At 37.4% G+C, this 24,614-nt stretch overlaps 1 protein-coding gene across 1 annotated transcript in view; it reads right to left on the reverse strand.

Annotated features, from left to right (window-relative positions):
• Positions 1–24,614, reverse strand: part of LOC114645628 (catenin alpha-3-like) — a 1,052,567-nt gene that overhangs the window by 80,413 nt on the left and 947,540 nt on the right. The window contains exons 8-9 of the mRNA XM_028793457.2: positions 15,989–16,170; positions 2,854–2,959 (exon numbers count right to left, since the gene is read on the reverse strand). Coding sequence (XP_028649290.2) covers positions 2,854–2,959; positions 15,989–16,170 — 288 coding nt within the window. The remainder of the gene's footprint in view (positions 1–2,853; positions 2,960–15,988; positions 16,171–24,614) is intronic.

Raw genomic sequence — 24,614 nt, forward strand, 5'->3', positions numbered from 1 at the left:
TCTTTGGACCACTTGTAGCAGGTACTAAACACTGTGTCCAGGGAACACCCCCCCCGCCCCTCCCCCACCAACAAATGCCATTTTGGAGATTCTCTGACCCATTTGTCCAGCCATCACAGTCTGGCCCAATTCAAAGTCACTCAGATCCTTATACTTGTTCATTTTTCCTGCTTCCAATGCATCACCTTCAAAAACCAACTGTTCAGTTGCTGCCTAATTTATCCCACCCCTTGACGGGCACCACTGTAATGAAATAATCAATGTTATTCACTTCACCTGTCAGTAGTTTTAATGTTGATATGCTGATTGGTGCATATCAGGGGTAGGCAACTTTGGTCCTGGAGGTTTTTGTTCCAATCCAGTTTCTTAATGAGAAGTCAATTATTGCTGTTGAAGCACTTGTTGTTCAAGTGATATTTTGATGCTTCATTTTAGTGCTCTTGTTTGTTAAGGTTCCCCACCTTTAATTGATGATTTCATTCTTAAAAAGCTGCATTCACTCTTTTCATGGCTCCTTATTAGCAATAAGATGCAAATGACAAAGGAGTTCTCCATCTAACTTGTTTCCATTTACACCTGTGTATATTCATCATGCATTATTTGGTTTAATAAAACAGAGAAAAATGTAACAGACTGAAAATGATCCACATAAGGCTTCAAATCATTTAGATGATATCCTTAGAAAGAAAAAAAACTCTACGATATCAGAACATGACATTGCAGAGTAATAAGCAATAAAATTAAATTAAGGACTGAGATAGGCAAGGATTGGTTTCTGATTAAGCAAATGGGCTGTAATGAAAACCTGCAGTCACCGTGGCCCTTCAGGACCGACGTTGCGTACCCCTGGTGTATATTATATGCATATATTGTCACACGTGTGTGCATAGGGGATGATTTAAGGGCTCTGGTAATTCTAATAATTTGCCACTTCAGGGGTTGGCTCTGTGTTATAATGTTGTGTCTCTTCCTCCCTCTGCAGATGAGAAGACTGACAGCTTTACTACCACTGTCTGTCCACCTGGACCCACCTTTTCCTGCCAGAAGTCCTGAAAGCCAGCAGATGTGTCATCTTAGTTCAGTTCTGTTATGAGCATGCATCTGTGAAGACATTTGCACAACTGTTGCATGTTTTTCTTTGCCTTAAATCTTTCAGTTATATGGGGTTACCAGGGTGGCACCTCAAATCTTTATCGTAATACATATACTGTATGTATATTTGTAGCACCACTTAAAGCATTGATATTTCATTTGCTGATTATAATTACTGCTGCATTCACATTTCACACCACAAAGGCATCAGCAGGTCTAACTAGGCATATATGCCCTTGTTTCCTGTACCCACCTCATCCAACTCAAGGCTGTATGTATATCTGATAAATCAGGATCAGAATGGAACAGCTAGCCGTTCATCACTCGTCATTTGTGTTCATATGATAAATGAAGTCCATCACCTTTGGCAAAAGTCACACAAACTTTAATGTTGGTTAAGTATGCACATAATCTAGAGGTACAAGTGAAAAGTAGTTTTTTTTCTTTCTATTATTCTGCACTATTTTAATTTAATGCTTACAATTCCAATTTTCCCCATGAACTTGAACATTGATTAAACAGATTGATGAAATGAACAATTTGATGTAATTTGGTATGTATACATATATTTTGCTTTAAAAAGTGTTCAGTGTTAACCCTCTGTTTGCCTTTTGCTGTCTCTCTGAAGTGTACTGTAAAGAAGTGACAAATATGAAAATACAACCACACTGTTGTTATCTGGATATCACTCTGAACAAGGGAGTGAAAAGAAGAAGTTGTGACTGAATGAAGAATCGTAACTCTCAAATGGCCTTAAAAACGGTACCAAGAAAGTACTGTATGCATGTGATAGTTATTGTTAGTTATACTAAGCCGTGTGCTAGGAAATCCTGGGCACCAGTTAAATCCTGTCACTCTCACCATACTGTGAACTTGACTTTTAGCAACAGGAACCAACGGTTCTGACACAATGGTTGGAAAGATGAATGGAGCACAACAAATAGAAATATTGGATAAAAACCTTAAAACGTTTAATCTTTCTCTAAAGAATGCACTATTCTATCAGTTATATAAATGACAAAAATTAAAACGCCCCATGATTCAAACCATATAAAGTATTTTTTCCAGCACAATACTGTACAGTGTCTAGAGCAGGGGTCTCCAACTCCAGTCCTGGAGAGCTACTGTGGCTGCCAGTTTTCATTCTAACTCTTTTCTTAATTAGTGACCAGTTTTTGCTGCTAATTAACTATTTCCCTTTATTTTAATTATTTTAATTGACTTTTCTTGAGACTCTGACAGCTAAATTGATTCTTTTTTCTTTAAACAGCACCTAAACATAAACTTGATGTGACGTGAGCCAACAGATGACCAACTAAGTTAGGGCCTCAAACTCCAACCTTCCTTCAGTTACTTAACTTGAAGCCAATTCTCGTTGCTAATTAACCCCATTATTTAATTCCATGGTGCTCATTCTGCCATGGCAGACTTTTCCAAAACTTTTGATTTTCTTTTTTAAGAGCACTGTCAAAATGTTTTGTGGACCTGAGCAGATCAACATTACTGAGGCCTTCACCATTCTTTATTTTTAGTTATTGTGTGATGGACGCAGGTTGTTGTTTATGTGTTGGTCCATGTTGTGTCTTAATATTGTTTGGTTGCTAATTAAGGAAAAAAGAAATAATTAAGGGGTCTGAGTCTTAAGTTGTGCATCAATTAAAATTAAGGTAAACAGTTAATTAGCAGAAAAATCTATTACACTTTGGGTTGGCTACCATATAAAATGCTAAATAAATAACATTTTTTTTTCATTCCTCATACCTGATGAGCAATCTGTCGAGCCAGGATGTCCATTCGGCCACCAGCCTCAGATATCACCATTGCAGCATTTATCACATCAGATGTGTACTTCAGTGGTCCTCTTCCTCTGCAGAAATATATTGTTATACCTTTAACATGCTTTAACAAAAAAAAAAAAACAATCAGCAAATATCTGTCATTACTTTCTTTATGCCATCATTAACTTCTTTAAACATAATAACTGGCTTACACTAATAAATCCCATCAAAATGTACTGCTTGCACAAAAAGTGTGCCACAAAACAAGTTAAATTATCCAATCTATCACTGAGCACGAGGCGGAGACCAATAATCAGCCAAGACAAAGAGCCCAGCTTTGCTTTACAAACTTAATATGTTGTCTTGCTTTCAGTATGCAAATTGCACCATTACCTAAAAAAGCCCGTATTAGTCAGCCTGCAAATGAAAACCTGTCTGAGGAAATGAACTGTGGCATGCTGCTTGTAATATTTAACTGAGGTCAGACCATTTATAAATTTACATGAAACAGTCTCGTTCAAGCACCATACACACGCACAGCCACATACCTGACAAATATCATTTTGTAAATAACAGAAGCAGATGTTCATAGAAATGAATTTAGAACTCTATATTTTATGGTGGAAACTAAACAAATCAATCCATGCTGTGTTAGTGAATACATAAACTTGGCTCTCAGTATCACAATGTTCTTTTTTATATATTTGGTTGACACAGTGGGGCTATTATGAGATTTTTGACTTAAATAATGTATTTTTATATGGCTTTGTGCGGCCTTATTTTTCTCATTATTATTTATTTTTAAGTATCTGATGGTAGCATCCTTGGTTTGCTGTTCTGTGGTTTAATTTTCCTTGTTGCGGCTGCTGTTACAAATTTTCTTCTCAATATGTGATGCCTTGTGAGACTTAAAAGAGATTCTCATTTGTTTCACTTAAGAATCAAGTTTGCCACAAATAGTTCTCCTAAAATTCCATAGTATGAATACCTTTAGACCAAAAAGAAAACAACAGAGGTAAAAGGAGTGAAAATTGAGAATTTGGTTTGAAAAGCATAGTCTATTTCGGTGAGATCTTGTTTTAAGCTCTTTCAAGACTTCATTTTTTTTTTTTTTTTACTTATTATTGGATAGATGCCTTTATTCAATGTGACTTACAACATCTAAGATACGGTTGGTTATATTTCCTTTGTTTTACTATTTGAACCACAGGCAGATGAAGTGCCTTGTTCATGGCCACATTTTGCCACTAGAAGGATTTGAAACCACAACGTCAAGGTTTGAAGACAAAAGAAAATACCTCCATTTTATTTCTTTTTGATCTCATTGTTGTTTAGGAATGAAACCAAAACAGATATTAAGAAGATCTCTTTTTTGATTTTTTCCATTCCTAAGGGCTGTTTTTCAGCCAGGGCATGGCCATACTTATTTGCACCAACAGCATTGGTTGCCAGTTATGCAATCGCTTTGTTGATCAATCTGATGTCATTAAACTCACATTTAAAAGATGGTGGTGGTCAGGGGAGACTGTAGTGTTTGATTCCTTTGACTTTGATCTCTGCATTTTGCATTAAAGGCTATGATTTTCTCTGCGACATCCTGGTATTCCAGACCCCCGTCTGTTTGTTGTCTAAGAAAATGACTGTCAGTTTAGTATTTTCATGTGATAGTCCTGCTAGCTCAAAATTATTACATTTGATCCACAATACCTCATATCATATTATATCAATTTGGGAATTAACCCTGATGTCTTACAGCATTTAAGATTCATTCTTAAGTCCCTTAATTCCCTTTTGCCTGAATTAGAATTTAGTTTTTTCTTTTATGTTTACAGTTATTTACTTAGCAGACAATTTTATCCAATGCCACTTACAAAAGAGATCAACATAATCAAGAAAACAGACTGGAGGGACTGTTTGGGAAGAATTGTTACAGGACAAGGTTATAGAATTGATCAAAAAAATAGTTACAATACCTAAAACAAAAATCTAATAACTGATATCACTTAGACAGAAAATCACAGAACAAGAGAGTCTTCAAACGCTTCTTAAACACATTGAGGGAGTCAGAAGTTCGAATGGAGGTGGGCAGCTTGTTGACTCTTGAAAGGAGTCTTGACAGAAATGTGATGCCAAACAGAGGAGGAATCACCAGACATTGTTCATTAGCATGCCAGGGTATTTGAGAAAGAGAAGAAGACCTCATAAATGTCTCTCTCTCTCTCTCTATATATATATATATATATATATATAGTGTTGCAAAGGCGCTATATAGGCATTGACCCGACACAGACTTACAGCAGAGGCACGTATATAAATGAAACAATAAGGTTTTTCATTTTTCTTCAGCCGTGGGGCATGTCTTCCTCGTGTCCCACAGGCCCAACACAGTCCCAAAAAACCACCAAAGAAAACACCAAACACCCAAAAATCACTCCTCTTCCTTCACTCCTCCCAGGCAGCTTTGTCCTCCTCCTCCTCCCGACTCTGGTGCCCGGAGTGGTGACTTTTGGCTCCTTTTATAGCCCTCCCGGAAGTGCTCGTTGACCTACTTCTGGCTGCACCTCCGGTGTGGCTGCGTTCCCGCCCAAGATGGGCTCGTCAGGCCGTGCAGCTCCCCCTGACAGTGGCCATGGAGCCCAACAGGAGTGAGCTCCGATGTTCCAAAATATTGGCCCCAATGCCTAACCCAGGGGGGTTGCCAACAAGTGTTCCAAGGGACGTAGTGTGCATCCCATGACTACTCCCCCGGATCCAGAGTCAAAGGGGCGTCCCGACCAGGCATCAGTCCCGGCCATCTGCCACAATAGGTATTGACCCATTGAATTCTCTGTTAGCATGTAACTGCCAACCCCTTACCCAGACCGGCCACTACACTACCAAGAATATTTCCTTGAAATAGCTTGAAGACTCTCGAAATGATAACAAGCCGTACTCCTTACAGATTGTCTTAATTTTCCAGACACGATGAAATAACCAGAAAACAGTAGATGGATATGTAAAATCAAAATGGATATATTGACAATGATAAATATAAATACACATGAAGACAGACAAATATTCAATTATATATATATATATATATATATATATATATATATATATATATATATATGTGCACACAAACCACCACTAACCCAATGACACTAATGAATAATTATTAAATGAAAACACAATATTTACAAAACCCTACCTTGCCCCATGAAACCACAAACACAGATGAATGATAAATGGTAATGGAAATGAAAGTGATAAATGAGTCCAAAAGTTAATAAAGTCCGGTAACAGTTGAATATTGGCTGATGTGAAATATTTCTTCACCCCGACAATACAAAAAACAACCTTCCCGTAAGTGTCCTCAGCAATGGTTGATATGTATCCAAACCCTGGGGATTCTCAGTGCTGGCAGTCGTGATAATGGTCTGGATCCTTCTTAAGCAAGTAATGGAATTGTACGATGAATGGAAATGAGATGAAATATGGATGTATAAATGATTCTTACTCTTTTCCTTCTCTCTCTCTCTCTCTCTCTCTCCTTTCCTTCTTCCTTCCTTTGCCTTTTGCTCCTCTTGTTTAAATACACAATGTCCTGGATGTAACTGGTGGATTTAACAGGTGATTTCCATCTTGGATTGCGGTCTCCCTTCATCATCCTTTCCCTTTTCACTTACGGAGACAAGATTTACTGATACATACATATAGTACAGCAAACGGGACAATAAAAACAAAACACACTCAGCACAGACCAAAAAAACACAAATACTTATTATTATGTAGCCCCGCTACAAGCAAGCATCAAGATCTGAACTTAATACACGCCACTACCAAGTGTCAACGTAGTGGTCTGAAAAGAGGAGTGATGTGTGTCGGCTGGTTGAACACTATAAGTGCCTCTGCATTTTGAATCAATGGTTTGGTGACACATGTTGGTACTCCTGTTAGCTGAGAGTTACAGATGTGACAAAACCAAAGCCTGGGCCAGGGGTCATGCTGCATACTCTGTCATATACGGTCTGATGTTGCAGATGTTGTATAGAGTGAATCTGCGAGACTGAGAGATTGTCACTGCTCATTGGTTACCATCCCAAGGTTGTACAGACTTGGCGGGTGTTAGGGATAATGAGCAAAGCTGAACAGAGTGCTGAATAGACAGATAATCTGCGATAACAAAAAGATCCGTCTTTGACAGGCTGAGTTGGAGGTGGTGTTCTTTCAGTTGGCATTATAAATTAGAAATGTAGATTTTCTAGGTGATAATGTGTGGACTCTTTGGAGGAAACAACATGTACAGCTCTGTATCATGATCATAGCACTGATAACAGAAACCATGAAACAGGATTATAGGACTTAGTGAGGAGGTTTATAGAGAACAGGAGAGGGCCCAGCACTCATCCTTGGGGAACCCTTGTCATTTCTCCTTGCCAGGGCACATGGTAGGACTCAAAAAACCTGAGGACAGTGCCAGCGATACCAAGGTCAGAGAGGGTGGCAAGAAGGAACTGCTGCGTGACGGTGTCATAGACAGTCCAACATCCTAATATAGTCTTAAAGAAATTCCTCAAGCATCAACAGCAGTACTAAAGCGTCTGAGTTTCTCGAAGTATATACCTCCATTGTCTCTACACATAGTAACCTTTTAAGTACTTTTTATTCTTTTCCTAATTTTCTATTACTAATTGAACACTTAGTTAGAATTATGCTGTATGAATAAGATTCTGGAAAACGATACACAGTTATTTTTCATTGAATATCACATGCAATTTGTTTTAATGTATTCCAAGTATAATTAGTTGAAAACAAATTCAACACAAATATTCTTTACTGATTTATTAACTCTGTGTTGGACTGGCTCCTATTCTTCGGCTATGTCTCTCTATTGTGCCAGAACAGGGTCTCTCACCCTCCTGTGAACTGGTATCATAATGTTATAATAATGGGATTCGGAAAAAGAATGAATGACATGCCGGACAGCAATATGCTTCACACTGACATCTGTGGAGTAAGTACGTTCCTGTCAGAATGAGAACTAACAGTAGTCTAAACTGATCCAGCAGAGGTTATTCACCTTAGGGACGATTGGCACTAAGATAGCAGTAACCTCTCACCATCTCTCTCTGTTTCTCTTTTTTAATATGTCTCTACTGGAGCTTTTCTGCAGTGACATTCAATGGGGCATCTGGTGTCTATATTGAAAAATGAGGAGATATAGTACAATTAGTTTGGAGTCTGGAGCCATCTGGTCACTGCTGAATTTGTATAGGCCACTGCTTCATCTTCAGCAGGGCTGTAATGGATATACTGGGCTGTATTTGGATGGCAGGAAGCAGAGACTTTGGGTGGACTGAGGTTGCTTTCCTACTATGTTACAATCAGTGCAGTTTTATTCTTTTCTGTTTTCTAGCATTATGTGATTTCAATAAAAATGTAATCACAAGAAAAAGGAATAGTCTATAATGTTGCCTTAATGTTTTAACTAAGAGTATGATGACGCGCATCATTTTAAAACATTCAATCACACTTAATAACTTACAATTTACTGTGAGTTTTGCCTGGCTGGGTTTCTTTAACTTTTTCTTGTCGCGACCCACTCGTGCCCTTTTTAGTGTCTTTAAGAAACTTTTTTAGTGTCTATGAGGCACTAAAAGGCTCATTGCTCGTCCCACTGTGGAATTGTTGCCAATCGTCATCCTCTTTGGAGAATTGTGGACAATTGCCTGGTAATAAAAGACTGTCTTCAATTTCTGTATTAAATCCATCATGAAACACTTCACAAACAATCTGCAACCCATTTCCATTAAATACAAAAGTAACTCAAGACCCAGTATTTAACTGTTTTGTGTGATGCATGGAGTGGTACAAAGATGTGTGGCACACTGTGCTCAACATGTGCACTATGTTTGATGCCTTTTAATTTCTAAATAGAAACAAAACTGATTTGCTCTCAAAATTCAGCCATGACAGTATTTTACACAGTGGTGATTATAGCTGCATTTGTAAAGCTTTCTAAAATAATTTTAAATACAGCTACTGGAAAGATTTGAGCATTAAGTATGATGAGAATATAAAAAAATCCAAAGTCCAAGTGCCTTCATTTTAAAAGACTGAGTGAAAGAAAAAGCAAGTAGTTCACACAAAACACAAAAAGAACATTTCTTGCCTGTGATGTTTGTGTTTAAGTATTTTAGTTACACTTCATTAAGTTTCACATGTGCTATGGTATATTGTCAGAAACCTAAATGCTCCTGTGCCTTTCAATCTAATCAAACGGTTCATGTTTCTATCTAACTGTTGTGACGTATGTGTGTCAGAGGGTCACCCTCCAAGTTCCTCCCAGGTATGTTGTTCCACCCCAGGCCGGGAGGGGGCACTGCCGGTAACTATGTGGTCTTCCTTTTCTCTCACAGTATCAACAAACTGCCCAGTGAGGGCAACTGACTTTGCTCCTCCCAGTCTCTGGGCCATAAAAGCATGACTGCCTGGAAGGAGGTGTCACTTCATGACGGAGATAGCAAAGAGAGAGAGCTCCTCCATTACTGAAAAACGAGATTACTTTACCCCAAGCTTGAAGGACACTGCCGTTTGTTGAGGTTTTGGTGCCATTGTGCATTTGTTTTCTTTAAATTTGTTTTGAAGCAAATGGGAATGGCCAAGTTGGTGCCCCAACATTTAATTTGTCACAACCTGTCATTACCTTGGACAACCACAATGTTTAATAATCTGAGATTATTCTATAGAGGTGGCATGGTGGCACAGTGGTAGTGCTGCTGCCTCTAAGTTAGGAGACATGGGTTCGCTTCCAGGGTCCTCCCTGTGTGGAGTTTGCATGTTCTCCCCGTGTCTGTGTGGGTTTCCTCCGGGTACTCCGGTTTCCTCCCACAGTCCAAAGACATGCAGGTTAGGTGCATTGGCGATCCTAAATTGTCCTTGGTGTGTGTGTGCCCTGCGGTGGGATAATGGATGGATGGATTATTCTATAGTCATATCAAATATATAGCCGAGTACTAAGAATATTCCATTAATAAGTTAGCTTATGGGGATAAAGAATAATGCATGCCTTACTAAACTTACACTGTATTCTATTCTAATTAAACAAATACTTATATACATTTAGCATTAAATGTAACTTTCTAAGACTGGCTCTATATGGAAATCTTGAGGATTTTGTGGATTAGAAGAGCCGACAGATGTTAATACATTTCCTGTATTAATGTGCATTCTAGAAACTACATTTCTATAAAAGAATGCAGCCCTTCTAAAAATTCTTTGGATACATACAACCATAGTAGGAAATCAAGTTTTTAGCCATAGGCCACATACTGTAAGTGTAGAATGAATGTCATAGTAACATCTTATTTAGCAACTAAAATGCTTCACAAGGGATGGAATTACCATAAACCCCTTACCTGTAAAGAGACTGACGATAAAAGAATATTTATAAAGAGAGGTTTTACTTACAAAAACAAAAAAATATATATAACAAAATGATCAAATGAGCAATAGTGGCAAAAAGAAAAAGAGGCCAGACTCAATACAATACACTAAATCATAATCCTGAGACAAAAGAATAAAGAGTAAAAAAAACCCAACATTTAATGAAAATAACAACAGCCATGAATTATGAGGGTAAACTAAAAAGTAAATATGATTTGAAAACTACACTGTAACTACAACAGATAGAAGCTGACGCAATACAACATTTTCATAACGGCAAACTCTAGCAAAGCACCTTCAGGGAATCGCAAAGGGATTCCACTTCCCAGCCTTCCTTTTATGATGCTGGGTACAGGTCACTAGTAGTGATGCAAGGGATGGTTAATCCTCTTAGGGTTCCATTCCCAAAACAAAGAAAATATAAAGACATTTAAAGAAACAGTGCATAAACAATTCTAAACATAATAAAATTATAATACATAAAAACATAATAATCCATGAAATAAAATAATAATACATGTAAAGACTAATAAATTAACAGGACAATATTAATAGAAGTATTCATAAATGATTCAAACTGAAAAATCAATGACAAAGACAATGAAAAGTTATAGACGGGACCTTGGCTAAAACGTAACAACTAAAGGCAATTTAGCAGGAATCCAGTGGCTGAACAGTGGCCTAAAATATGGTAGACATATGGTAGTCCAAGACTTCGGTATCTGTTACACCTTTGCATGAACATTTTTCTAACGATCATTAATTTGCAAATGAATGAAAACATGACAGATTCTTGGTATTGGGAGCCTTAATGATTTCTATATTGATAAATTGTTTGTATCCATCAATCATCTATGTCTCAGATTTCATCTGCCTCCAGAATTGGTGGAATTCTTCGTACCAGACACCTGCCAGATGTACTTAATCCTCCTGTGATAAGAGCTATATTATTTTTGCAGTAATGAATACATTATCAGTATTTCTACACTCTATCATGTTCTGTCAAAAGGCGACCTCTTAGATGATTTAAAGTAACAATGGGAAACAGATCTCTGAATAAAACATTCAGATTAAGAATGGAAATCAAGCATTGCCAAGATACATTCATCATTATTCTGTGCAAAGAATGGTATACTAAAAGTATAAGTTATGCACTTCTCGTGAATATCTTGATTTAGGTTATGTAAACTGTACCCACACCAAGACCCTAATTTTGAGTGATATTATCAGGCACATGCCTCACTCAACTACATTGGAGTAAAAAAAAAAAATAAAAGCTTATGTGTTATAATAATAATATATTTTATTTATATAGCACCTTTTCCAAGCTCAAGAAAACAGAAATTCAGAAAGAACAACAGGGCAAATACAACATTAAATATAAATAATATCCACATAAAACACTAAGTAAAGGCAAATATAGGATATACAAAGCTTTGAAACGGAATAAGAGACAATAAACCAGAATCAATTTCAAAAATGCAAATACTGTAAGAAAAGCCATGAAAATAGAACATAATTTTTAGATAGTGTTTGAAACACTATTACTATTAGCTCACTAAGCAGTGATTAGAGTATCACTGGATGGGAAAATATTACATAGTGAAGTCTTCAGTGTCATCTTCTGCTGCTTTGCTTATTCATCACCTTGTTTTACTCAAGTGGAAAAATATCTTGCCACCCATTGTAACACAGTATGGCACTATTTAAGTTTAATTAAAAGATTAAATGTTCTGTTTAAAAAACTGAATAAAGCTTCTTTAGAGTTTGTCAGGAATGTACTAAGGTTTTTAATAAAGGTAAGCATGCTGGGCCTCGGCTAACCATCTCAATGTCTCAGTTATCTTGAATGACAACTCACTGGGTTACCAAATTTCATTTCATTGCTCTTCAGATGGTTTGTTGCTGGCATTGAATTTGAAATAATACATTTTTTCATTTTTTTGTACAACGTATGTTCAATTGTTCTGTACTATACTCTTTTCTTGGAAAATTAAAAGCAGAAGAATACATGTGATAATGATAACTAACTGCTATAGGTATGTTCTTCAGTAAATTATATTTTGAATTAAATACACTTAGCAAAGGTAATTGTTTCATATTATAGCAAGTTGAAAAATAAAGCATTCTGTCTCTAAAAATATTTTAGTTAATTATTCACTAGAAAAATATATGTATAAAAGATAATCCTCTTTAATAAAATCCCTGTGTGCGTCCAGGTGTCCGTGTGTGTGTGACTTCTGGTGAAGTGCGCATGCGCGGGGCACGGTGCGACGCGCAATATTACTGTCAGAGAAAGTTACAGGCGTTTTACGGAAATACAAACAAGTATTACTGCGAGAGGAAATTAAAGGTACACAATACAGTGACGCATATTACAGCCACATACAAGCCAGTATTACTGTCAGAGGAGATTAAATGTATATTACGGATGTACAAGCCAGCGGACGTACAAGACAGTATTACTGTCACAGAAAATTAAAGACACACAATACACGGCAGCAGCCCACGAAGAACGGTCAGCTCAGCAAGTAAACATCAACAAAAGAAAGGCTGAAAGAAAGAAAAATACGACAAACAAAAAGAATGAGGTCAAAGTCCCTTGCCATTTAATATAGACTGTTTCTACTAATGTTTATGCACTACTGTTCTAGCGCCCGTTATTGTAACGGGCTAAATGACTAGTTATGAATATTGAACTAGTATGTTTAACTAAACAGCAGTATATGCTCCTGAGAAACTGAGATTCCTGAAAAGAAGGCTTGCACTTTTGAGAGACTATAATGCCAAATGTTTGTGGATCCCTGACAATCACACATTTATGAGTTTCTTAGACATCTCATTCCAAAATCATGGGCATTAATATGAAGTTGCCCACCCCTTTGCGGTTATAAAAACCGTCCTTCTTTTTATTTTGAAAACAAACAGCCATCACCATCACTCACTACTCAAAAATATAAAATATAAAAAAAAGTTAAACATCCATTTTCCAACACACTGAATCCAAACACAGGGTCACGGGGGTCTGCTGGAGCCAATCCCAGCCAACACAGGGCACAAGGCAGGAGGACCCAATCCTGGGCAGGGTGCCAACCCACCGCAGGACACACACAAACACACCCACACACCAAGCACACACTAGGGCCAGTTTAGAATCGTCAATCCACCTAATCTGCATGTCTTTGGACTGTGGGAGGAAACCGGAGCGCCCGGAGGAAACCCACGCAGACACAGGGAGAACATGCAAACTCCACGCAGGGAGGGCCCGGGAAGCGAACCCAGGTCTCCTAACCGCGAGGTAGCAGCGCTACGACTGTGCCACCATATTAAAGTACATAATAAAATCTTAAATAGTAGTAATGCAAGATCAGAGATTAGAAATTAGAGATTTTTAGTGTCACATACACTGCAAGAGCATAGCGAGATTCTTGTGCCAAAGTTGCAGTGATGTAATAAATAAATAGCATAAATAAATAAGAGCAGCAGAAGATTAATAAATAAATATGATAAACATAAAAAAGAAAAGTAATGTACAGCACAGTTACACATAAACCTGCAGGAGGGTACAGCACACAGTGCAGGGTAGGTATGATCAGGTTACTGAGAGTTCAGTGTCCTTATGGCCTGGAGAAGAAGCTGTTACTGAAGTATATGCAGCGAGTGGTGAGGCTCTTTGTAGTGCTTCCCAGAAGGCAGAAGTGAAAGCTAGATGGTTTTAATCAGAGACGATAGATTCAGCTCTCCTCAGATATCTGGAGGAGTAGATGGTATGAAGCTATGGAAGATCAAGCTCAATGATTTTTGGAGCTGTATGGACAATCATTTGGAGGAGTTTAGCATACACAAGTTCCATGACACCCATAACACATGCATTTCACAACAGCTTATCCATCTGATGCTAAGCATGCTCAGGCTGGGCCAACACTTGGATGGGAGAGCACCCAGGAAAAGCTTGGGTTGCTGCTGGAAGAGGTGTTTCCGAGGCCAGCAGAGGGTGCTTATCCTCTGGTCTGAATGTGGATCTCAATGCTCCAGTGCAGTGATGGGGACACTGTGCAGTAAAAATGGTGCCATCCTTTGGATGAGTCCTAAAACCCACCATAGCCTAGTCATTCTGGCCCCCTAATCATTCCCCGTCTCTACAGTATCTCTGTGTGGAAAGCATTCAGATGCAAAATGGCTGCTGTCACATGATCCAGGTGAATGCAGCATATTAGTGGAGGTGGCTCCCCAGTCACTGAGAAAAGTGCTTTGATTAGTGAGAAAAACACTATATAAATGCAAAGAATTATTATTATCACTAAATGCATGCACACACTCAGAAAAATGTATAAGTAATGATGTCTGAAAACAAGTTTGCTCTACCGGACTTAATCCTGGTTGATGAAGAAAAACAAATGAACACACATACACACACACACACAAGCCTACTGTAGACCTGTAAAGCTCAATGTGGACAGACGCATTAAATCACTCAAGTACCAATCTGTCTGTCTATGCAGCTTGTTTACTTCATTTGATCCAATGTGTTTAGTTTCAAATTAAATATTATTTAAAGTTGTTCATTTTACTCAACATGCATTTGGGTACGTAATAAATATTACATAAGATAATGTACTTGATTCTATATTATTGTACAATATAGTCAGTTGTATCGGATGATAAAATCTTGGATTGAATCATTTCCTCCGTTATCATTGAAGTGTAATTTGCATGTAAGTACTGTATGGACCATTCCATACTGATTTTTTGATCAATTGTGCCTACCACCCATGTCATCTCTACACCATACACAAACATTCACCATTGTCCTGTTCCCCACACCTTTCCATGTTCTTCTATGACCAATATTATGAGCCCCAAACACAGCTCGCTTCTTTCCTGCTTAATTTATAATTCTTTGCATTAAAGCAGCACACTGCCTTAATTAATGTTCCTTAGTACAACAAGCTGCTAATGAGTAGGGCACGTCAAATGACCAAATTTCAGATATGATATGAGTGCTTATATATCTTAGAATGGTGTGTTATAGCAAGCCTACCTTATTGAAATAACTATAACTGAATGTTTCTGATTTTGATTATTTTAGTCTGTTCATATAGCCGGTTATGCACAAAAAAGTCTGTGATCAACTTCCAGCATATAATTAGATGTGACAGTTAGTTTTAACACTTGTCATGGCATATTTATTTAATTGTTTAACTGTGGTTAAGACAAACTTATTTGCATTCCCTATAGAAAGACGTGAATTATTTGATATTATAGCTCAGGCTGCATGTGTCTGTATTTCAAACCCACTTACTGTACTCTCCAAGCTTATTCACACTGCACTGTATGTCATTTTGCCTTAATATTTTACATATAGTATTAACGAATTACTTCAGGCAGTTGGCTAATACTGATGTCTAAATAACAGAGTAAGATAATTGTTTAAAAATGTCTGGGTTTATAATTAATTTGCTTGTTAAAGATGTGAAAAAATAAAATTATAGTCATGAATGAAATAAACAAGACAGAGGAATGTATCTCTCCAAACTAATACACCATCACTCATTCTAATTAGACACATACTGTAAATGTTTTCTGTTACTGCGTTTTCTTAAAAATAACAATTTCAAATAACATCAGACAGTCAAAGCACTATAAATATCAGAATTTGAAACATATGCTTATCGTCATTTAGTAATTACCTTGTGAAATCTGTCATTTCCATCATTATCATGCACATTTTCTTTGCAAGAATAATAATGTCATTGCTAGTATCATCCCAGATTCCAATCTCAGCATCCAGCTTGCTCTTTACTTTTTTAAAATCTGCAACTTCCTCGGCAATCTTTTCCTTTTCAGAGTCAGACAGCTGTGTCATTTTTGCCTGAGGAAGACAAAATACAGCAAGTGATACAGGAAAACATGACTGCCACAACTCATTATTTGAACAATAATAATAAAAATATCATTTAAGAGAAACTAAATAACAAAATTCTGGGCATGTTTCTGCTAGCTTAGTGTCAGACATCCAAGTCTGACAATAGAGAAATAGCGTTATGAACGAGGATTTGCCTGACTCTCTGTATTATCTGATATTTTTCAAAGTGAATTTGGTCAGAAACTTTTTCTGAACTGTAGTTATGTACTATTGTGGAGTGGACAGTCATCATTTTAGGACTGCAGGCACTGTATTAAAAGCAAGCTGCAATTTACCTTGTTTTTCTCAGATAGATGGCAGTGACCTGTCAATGAACTCTGTGGGTTTGTTTTACACAGAGCAGCACTCTGCTGTGAGGAACACTGTGAGAATGCTGTCTGTTTTTCTCTGAACTCTATGTATCTTTTACTTCTTTCATCCTCTTCCATGTTTTCTCACTTCTGTTACCCTTCTCCATACACTTCGGTCCTTCACCTCCTCGCCAGTCAAGCCCTTTTACTTCAGATCTGCTTTTACTTTATCCTCCTACCTCCGTTTGGCCTCCCTCCTTTTCACTTCTCATATACTTCCATTCCCATCACTTTTGTCTACATATTCATTGTCTTTCTGATCACGTGTCCATACCACTTCAATCTACTTTCCTGTCTCTCTATTATAATAAAAAAAATCCTGGGATGAGACAAGACCTTTTAGTATGAGACGAGGCGTGACCTATTCAGAGAAATACTTTCATGTCTTGAGAGATGAGACTTTGTGCCAAGAAATTTAACCACGCCTGGGGGTGGAAATTAAAGACAGTAGAGTAGATGACAAAGTAGAACATCATAAAGAATTCAAAAATGTTGGAGCGATACACATGCAGAGCAGGTTACAGATAATGAAAGTACTAAAATTCGAAAGTCTCAATAAAATGAGAGTAAAGATCACATTAGCGCAAACAAATGGAAATTATTACTTGATGAAATAACGGAACAACGAAAAGAGATCGAATATATTGTTCAGATTTCAACTTTAAGTCGGAGACTTGTAGATCGTCTAATTCGTGTTGCCATCAGGGATAAGTAGTGTTTCTTCCCAATGAAGAGGCCTATTTGCGAGAATTCAAAGATTTGTTGTTTGGTGAAAATTAAATCCACATACGCAAGTAGTGGAGATGCAAAGTGGCTGGTGGCCGGGGGAGTTGGTGAGTGAAGCAAGCAGTAGTACTTTCTTAAATATCTCTCCAACATTTTTTATATCTCTGATTGTCTCATTTCTTGTTCTGTTCTTTTTTTGTATATTTTCCTTTTTATGCTATCAAAGCGTGTAACTCATAACCAGCCTATAACTTAAATTTCAGATGGTGTATCTCTTTTTTTGCAAGGGCACTGGAGATACAAGAAATAAATACCTTTGACAACATGAAGTGTTTGTACATACTTTAATCTCCTTAGCATTAGATCCGAGTGTCACTTGGGCAACAGTATAGACACGTCTCATATATGGCCCGGGAAAAACAGTATAAGCGTGTCTTGCATAAACGACTGGCCTGAGTGTTACCTGGCAAACGGTGTAGACGCAACTCCTCCTAACCTCATAATGGTGTCTCATAAGAAACGCCTCTCATCAGCAGTGATGACGAAGTGAATCTGTCTTCAGGCAGTGGAATTGAAACGGTCAGTGAAACCGAAAGTGAAATGTCGTGTCACTCGCACATGTGCAGTGTGCTATTCATATTATTATGATTCTTATTCATCATCATCATTATTATTCTTTTTATCATTATTATACTTTCTACACTTCTGATTTTTTACTTTTAGGATTTTACACATTTTACAGTAGAAAGATGAGATTTAATAAAAAATGTAATTTTTCAAGTCACAAAATGTAATGCTTTTACATGTTTTTTAAGAAAAAATGTAACGCTAAGGATGCTACTGATCCAAGTGCTTGGACAAAGCCATCCATCACAAGAGAAGCTGACCAATTTATCTTTGTATAACATTATGAAGTTCCAGAAGCAGAACCAGAAAAGACAGTGAAAGTAAAAAAACAGAAGCCAATTAATAACAAAAAATATCCTTTATGTGTGTATTCATTATCACCAATGAGATTTCTCAGTTTTTGACTTTTGTTTTCAGATTCCTTACTACGATTCTTCGGTTTTGATTGAACGATAGGACTGACATTAGGTTTCGACTCTCTGCTTGTTTTGTGTTTTCTCTCCTGGTTAAACTTGGTAGCATTTCCTGCTGATAGGCTAACAGTATTGTTTAAGCTTTTTGACTTTGAAGCAACTATATATATTTTTTTAAAGCTTTACATCCAGACTTTGCTATTTATTTATATTTTAGCATTATTCTTATTTTTAACCCTTTTGGCCCTGGACTTTCTGTTTTAATGGGAAAAATAATTTTGTAAGATATTCTACCTTCGAGGTGTCTAGGAAGCTCAAAATTGAAAAAACAATAGCTGCCAAATACTTCAATAATACTTGTTTCACGAACTGTATGCCAGTCTCATGCCCAGTTCAAACGACTGCAAACATACCTGTGCTTTACAAAAACGGCTGCACACTGTATATATGTACTAGTAATAGGATGTCGGGGCCAAAAGGGTTAATACATTTCTATACTTTATACATCTTGAGTGATTGAACTAACAAAGTCAATAGAGGGCACCTGATGTGAGGAGATGCTGCTTTCTTTTTCACAAAGTTAGCAGGCTAATGGAAGATTTAATAGAGGACAGCATGGTGGCAGTAATGCCTCATTGGTTTGTACGTGCTGTTGCCTAAGGCAGGGGTGCCCACACTTTTTCGGCTTGCGAGCTAGTTTTAAAATGACCAGGTCGAAATGATCTACCTACATTAAAAATGCTACATATATATATATATATATATATATAATATATATATATATATATATATCTATAATAATAAAAGGCAAAGCCCTCACTGACTGACTGACTGACTCACTCACTCACTCACTCACTCACTCACTGACTGACTGACTCACTCATCACTAATTCTCCAACTTCCCGTGTAGGTGGAAGGCTGAAATTTGGCAGGCTCATTCCTTACAGCTTACTTACAAAAGTTAGGCAGGTTTCATTTCGAAATTCAAAGCGTAATGGTCATAACTGGAACATATTTTTTGTCCATACACTGTAATGGAGGAGGCGGAGTCATGTATCGCGTCATCACGCCTCCTACGTAATCACGTGAACTAAAAACAAGGAAGACATTTACAGCACGAGTCACACGCGGGAACGAAGGTAAATGACGTTAATTTTTGACTGTCTTTTAATACTGTGTAAGCATACATATTAACACATGTGCAATTAAACGTGTGCATTTACGGGGTGATTTCTCAGGCTTAAAAGCTCACCTTTTATCAAACGCGGGAAGAAAGGTAACTGACGTTGTTCACTGTCTTTTAATACTGTGTAAGTAATGAATTATTATTATTATTTAACCATACATATTAACACATGTCCAATTAAACGTGTGCATTTACGGGGTGATTTCTCAGGCTTAAAAGCTCGCCTTTTACTAAAAAGGTAAATGCAAAACTATTTTCAATCAGTTTATTGAAACGCTCCCGTTAAGGATTGCAATAACATTTTCGCAAGATAAAAGAACGAAGTAGGGGGGAAATGAGGAACAGCCGCAAACAGCGAAGAGCAAAAAAAATTAAACAATTGAGAACGGAGCGAGTTAAGCATACAAGCATGTTCATAAGGGAAACAAAGCACGGTGTAAAACGTAAGTTTAAATTAAGTTTATAGAAACGCTCCCGCTGCGGATTGCGATAACATATTCGCGAGATAAAAGTTTAATGAGAAGACACGAGGTATAAACGAACCACACGCCGTGGCACAACGTTAGGGGCAACAGTTTCAACCATTCTATGATCTGCTTCTCTCAACTGAAAGACGGCACATGGCGGATGTTAGCCGACTTGCTGACCGCAACGTTAGGGGCTTCAACTATGGTGCTGATGCCACATCTCAGTGCCAACACTTTGCAGACTGTACTTAAAAGACACGCCCTCCTCACTGGACAGTTAAAAACACCAATCAAACTAACGATGACATCAAGTATTACCCAATCAAAAGTAGGAAAGGAGGCATCTTCATAAAATGCGTGTGGGATGATTTGCATGAGATGCTGCTTTAAAAAAAAAATGATAAAAAAAATACGGGATAAATCCCGTCCAGTATTGATTCAAAACGGGACGCACAATTTCATTCTCAAACGCGGCACGATTCCGTATTTTAAAGGACGGGTGGCAACCCTACACTGGCAGGTAACCACCCATACAATCAGATTGTGATTCAGACTAGGAATGCAATGAATGTAATTACCCCGATCTACATACAAGGCGAAAGTCTTGCAACATTCAAAGATGATGGTTTGGGATAAGTACACCATACAACATAAAAGAGCTTATGAAGCCTTGAACCGAAAAAAGGAAGATCTCAGAGATCGTAAAAACAAAAATAGGAGGTAATGTCGTTTTACTCGCTGTACATTTTACTCAAACATTACCAGTTATTCCACGAGGGAGACCAGCAGATGAACTCAACGCGTGTTTAAAATCCATGCTTCTCCCACGCTCGGTTATATGTCGCGTGTTCTCGGGTAGGTGCACCAAAAAATGTATACATTTAAGCATGTAATGGGCAAACAAAAAATGAGGTATACCCGAAGGCACTGCAGTAGTACTTAATGTAACTTTACTTCTTAAATGTTAATGTTTTACTGTTTAATAATTTATACGCTTCTTATATGTTGTTCAAATTCTTTTATCAAAATACCACTGACAGCGCAATGCACGATAACATGGAGTGAATACACCATACGCATCCGCCCACGGCTGCCCTGCTGTGCGCAGATAGGAGTTGATTCTACAATAAAATAAAATAAACATAAAAAGAGTAAAACAATCATCACCCATAAAGCGATAGTAGACGTGACGTACTATATGTGTACCACATTTCAAGTGTATAGGTGAAACGGTTTGCGAGCTACAGGTCATTTAAAATCCTGGACAGACACACAAATTGCCACGGTAGCAAATTACAGAAGAAGATTTTACTGTTTAATAATTTATATTTATATGAAAAGTGCTTCTTATATATTACTTCATATTCTCATATGATAATGATGTTAATGTTTATATTGATTTCTGTGTTATTAAAACTGCATGTATGTGTGTATATGTATATATATATATATATAATATACTAGCAAAATACCCCGCGCTTCGCAGCGGAGAAGTAGTGTGTTAAAGAGGTTATCAAAAAAAAAAGGAAACATTTTAAAAATAACGTAACATGATTGTCAATGAAAGCCCGTTTCACTCAGTAAGTCTTATGTGTGTGTTTTATGTATGTGTGTATATATATGTAGATGTGTATATGTAGATATGTATATATATGTATATGTATATAAATGTTTATGTGTGTGTGTATATTATATATATAATATATATATATATATATATATATATATATATAAAAGACAGCAACAGTTATAACAATGACAACACAATTACATTGACAATCATGTTACGTTATTTTTAAAATGTTTCCTTTTTTTTTCATAACCTCTTTAACACACTACTTCTCCGCTGCGAAGCGCGGGTATTTTGCTAGTATATATATATATATATATATATATATATATATATATATATATATATATATATAATATATATATATATATATATATGTATATATTGTGATATATGGCCGGCCGTTCATCCTGGCCAATACCCTCATGCCGCCAGATGGAGCCATCCCTGCAACATGAAAGGGCCTGGAATTACAGCAAGGCATCATGGAACGTGGAGTCTGTCATCACAGCCTTGCTGGATACCATGGGGTCCACTGGAGGACGCCGCAGGAAGGCCCAGGGACTTATACTTTCCATATAGCCCGGAAGTAATTCACAATCGCGGAAACGGAAGAAATGATATACTTCCGGGCTGATGAAAAAGAAGAGTTTTTATCTGACCAGGAAGTGACAGGAGATCACTTGGACTGAGGGATTGATAACACTTCCGGGTTAAGGACTATAAAAGGACTATGGGAAACCCCAGAAGATGAGCTTAGCTGGGTGGAAGGGTGGCAACGCGTCTGGGAGAGTGGAGGAGTATTGATTATTGTTTATTATTGAGTATTGTGAAGTGGAGGGTGCTTTGTGCACATTATTATTATTAATAAAGTCATTCTGGACTTTTATCTGGTGTCTGACGTCTGGTCTGAGGGTTCAAGGGAGTGAGAGCGCCCTTATCTGTCACAATATATATATATATACTGTATATATATATATATATATATATATATATATATATATATATATATATTGAGTATACTTTATTCATAAAATATATGTTGTCGTACCTTGCATAACTGAATAACCCTTATGGCACAATAACAATTCAATACATTTATGGTCACTACAGTATTTGGATTTAATAATCTTCATGTGGGAAAAGGCTGACTCGCATAAATAAGCAGAGCGGAATAATGCAGTCAAGGAGGTGGCACATTTCCTCATGTTTGGGTACACTTCCTCTGTGAGTAAGTTCCAAAACTGTCCAAGAGCCCCAGACTTCAGCTGAATGTCATCCTGTAGTGTCAAAATCTCATCCTCCACTGTAGAGGAGTTTTAGGTGAAAGTGTTGCAATTTTTGATGTGGGTGAATCACCCTCAACATCCTCCCTAAATGGATAGCACTTAAATGTAGCGATTGGTTCAAGTGAAGCTGAGTCTTGAAACCGTCTGTCAAAGTTTGACAGGCAATTTTCTGTGCTGTTGCGCACACGCCTTCCATTTCGTCTCCAGCTCTGACACGAGGTTTCGATGTTCCCCAAATCAAGGCGCTGCAGCTTTGAGGACAGATGTTGCATTTTTCATTTCAAAGCATTAACTGAGCTAATCATATTGACAATGGAGTTCTCTTTTCCTTGCAGCTGTAAATTAAGCTCATTCAACATGTTGGTCAGATCAGAAAAAAAATGCCAAGTCTAGCAGTCATGCTTCGGTGTGTCTGCCTTTTCTTTTGAATTCAGCTGAGTGAGAAATGACGGCTGTCCGATTAACTGCAATTTTAGTTCCCCCTCCTTTCTCTTTCTCAGATCGCTTTTCAGAAGGAAGTCAGTTTCGTAGTTTTTATGAACAGTTCGAAAGTGCCTTTCCACATTTTCCTTCTTTGGAATAGCAATGATAGATTGACAGATCAGACAAACGCACTTCAATTGTGACAGTGTGAGAAAAAACATTCTCTTCCAATTCCACATCCAGCCCATACCCTCCCCAAACAATTTTTTTTAAAATCCATTCTTTAGTCAATATAAATTGGAAGGCTAACTAGATCACAGCCGGAGTTTTGCAGTAGCTCGCGCCTTTGATTGTGCGTGCGGGATGACCAGTGTTTTAGAAGAAAAGAGATCTCAAACTGGCCGCCCTGTATGTCTATCAAGTGGCAAATGCTATAGGGAGGATATATGATAGACTAACGTTTAAAAAAAATTTTTTTTGAATGCAACACGATCTACCTGCACAACCTTTGCGATCTACCGGTCGATCGCGATTGAAGCATTGGGCACCCCTGACCTAAGGTGTATTAGCCTCAATGTTTCATGGGCAAGGGATGGCAACCAGAGACTTCCTAGCCACATGCGGCTGTTTGACTGTATGGCTGTGGCTCCTCTCGGAACAATAGACACATTCACATTTTCATGTCTTAATATATTATTTGATAATACGTTTGTAAAGGTAAATAATTTGTTTATGGGTTAATGTTATTATTTTTCATTTAGATATTTCTTTAGTTATATGATGCATTTAACTTCTTAACTGCATCATCTACATCTTCCTCATTCCTTCCTTCATTCTATTTGATGAGATTACGTCATCAGCTCAATCATATGCTCTCCAGAGTTTTCTTCAGTACCCAAGATTGGATGTAGGATTCAATGTTTATTGGGATTCCAAATTCTTTCATATGCTTTTTGTGGTAATTTGTCACCATGCCTTCCCAGGTCTTTGTGAACATTATGAAATTTTCTCCTATTTACTATTTACAGCTACAGTGAATCCGTAAAGTTTTCACAGCGCATCACTTTTTCCACATTTTGTTATGTTACAGACTTATTCCAAAATGGATTAAATTCATTTTTTTCCTCAGAATTCTAAACACAACACTCCATAACGACAATGTTAAAAAAGTTTACTTGAGGTTTTTGCAAATTTATTAAAAATAAAAAAAACTGAGAAAGCACATGTACATAAGTATTCACAGCCTTTGCCATGAAGCTCAAAATTGAGCTCAGGTGCATCCTGTTTCCCCTGATCATCCTTGAGATGTTTCTGCAGCTTAATTGGAGTCCACCTGTGG

The sequence above is a fragment of the Erpetoichthys calabaricus genome, chromosome 2 (assembly GCF_900747795.2).
Source record: "Erpetoichthys calabaricus chromosome 2, fErpCal1.3, whole genome shotgun sequence".
NCBI lineage: Eukaryota > Metazoa > Chordata > Cladistia > Polypteriformes > Polypteridae > Erpetoichthys > Erpetoichthys calabaricus.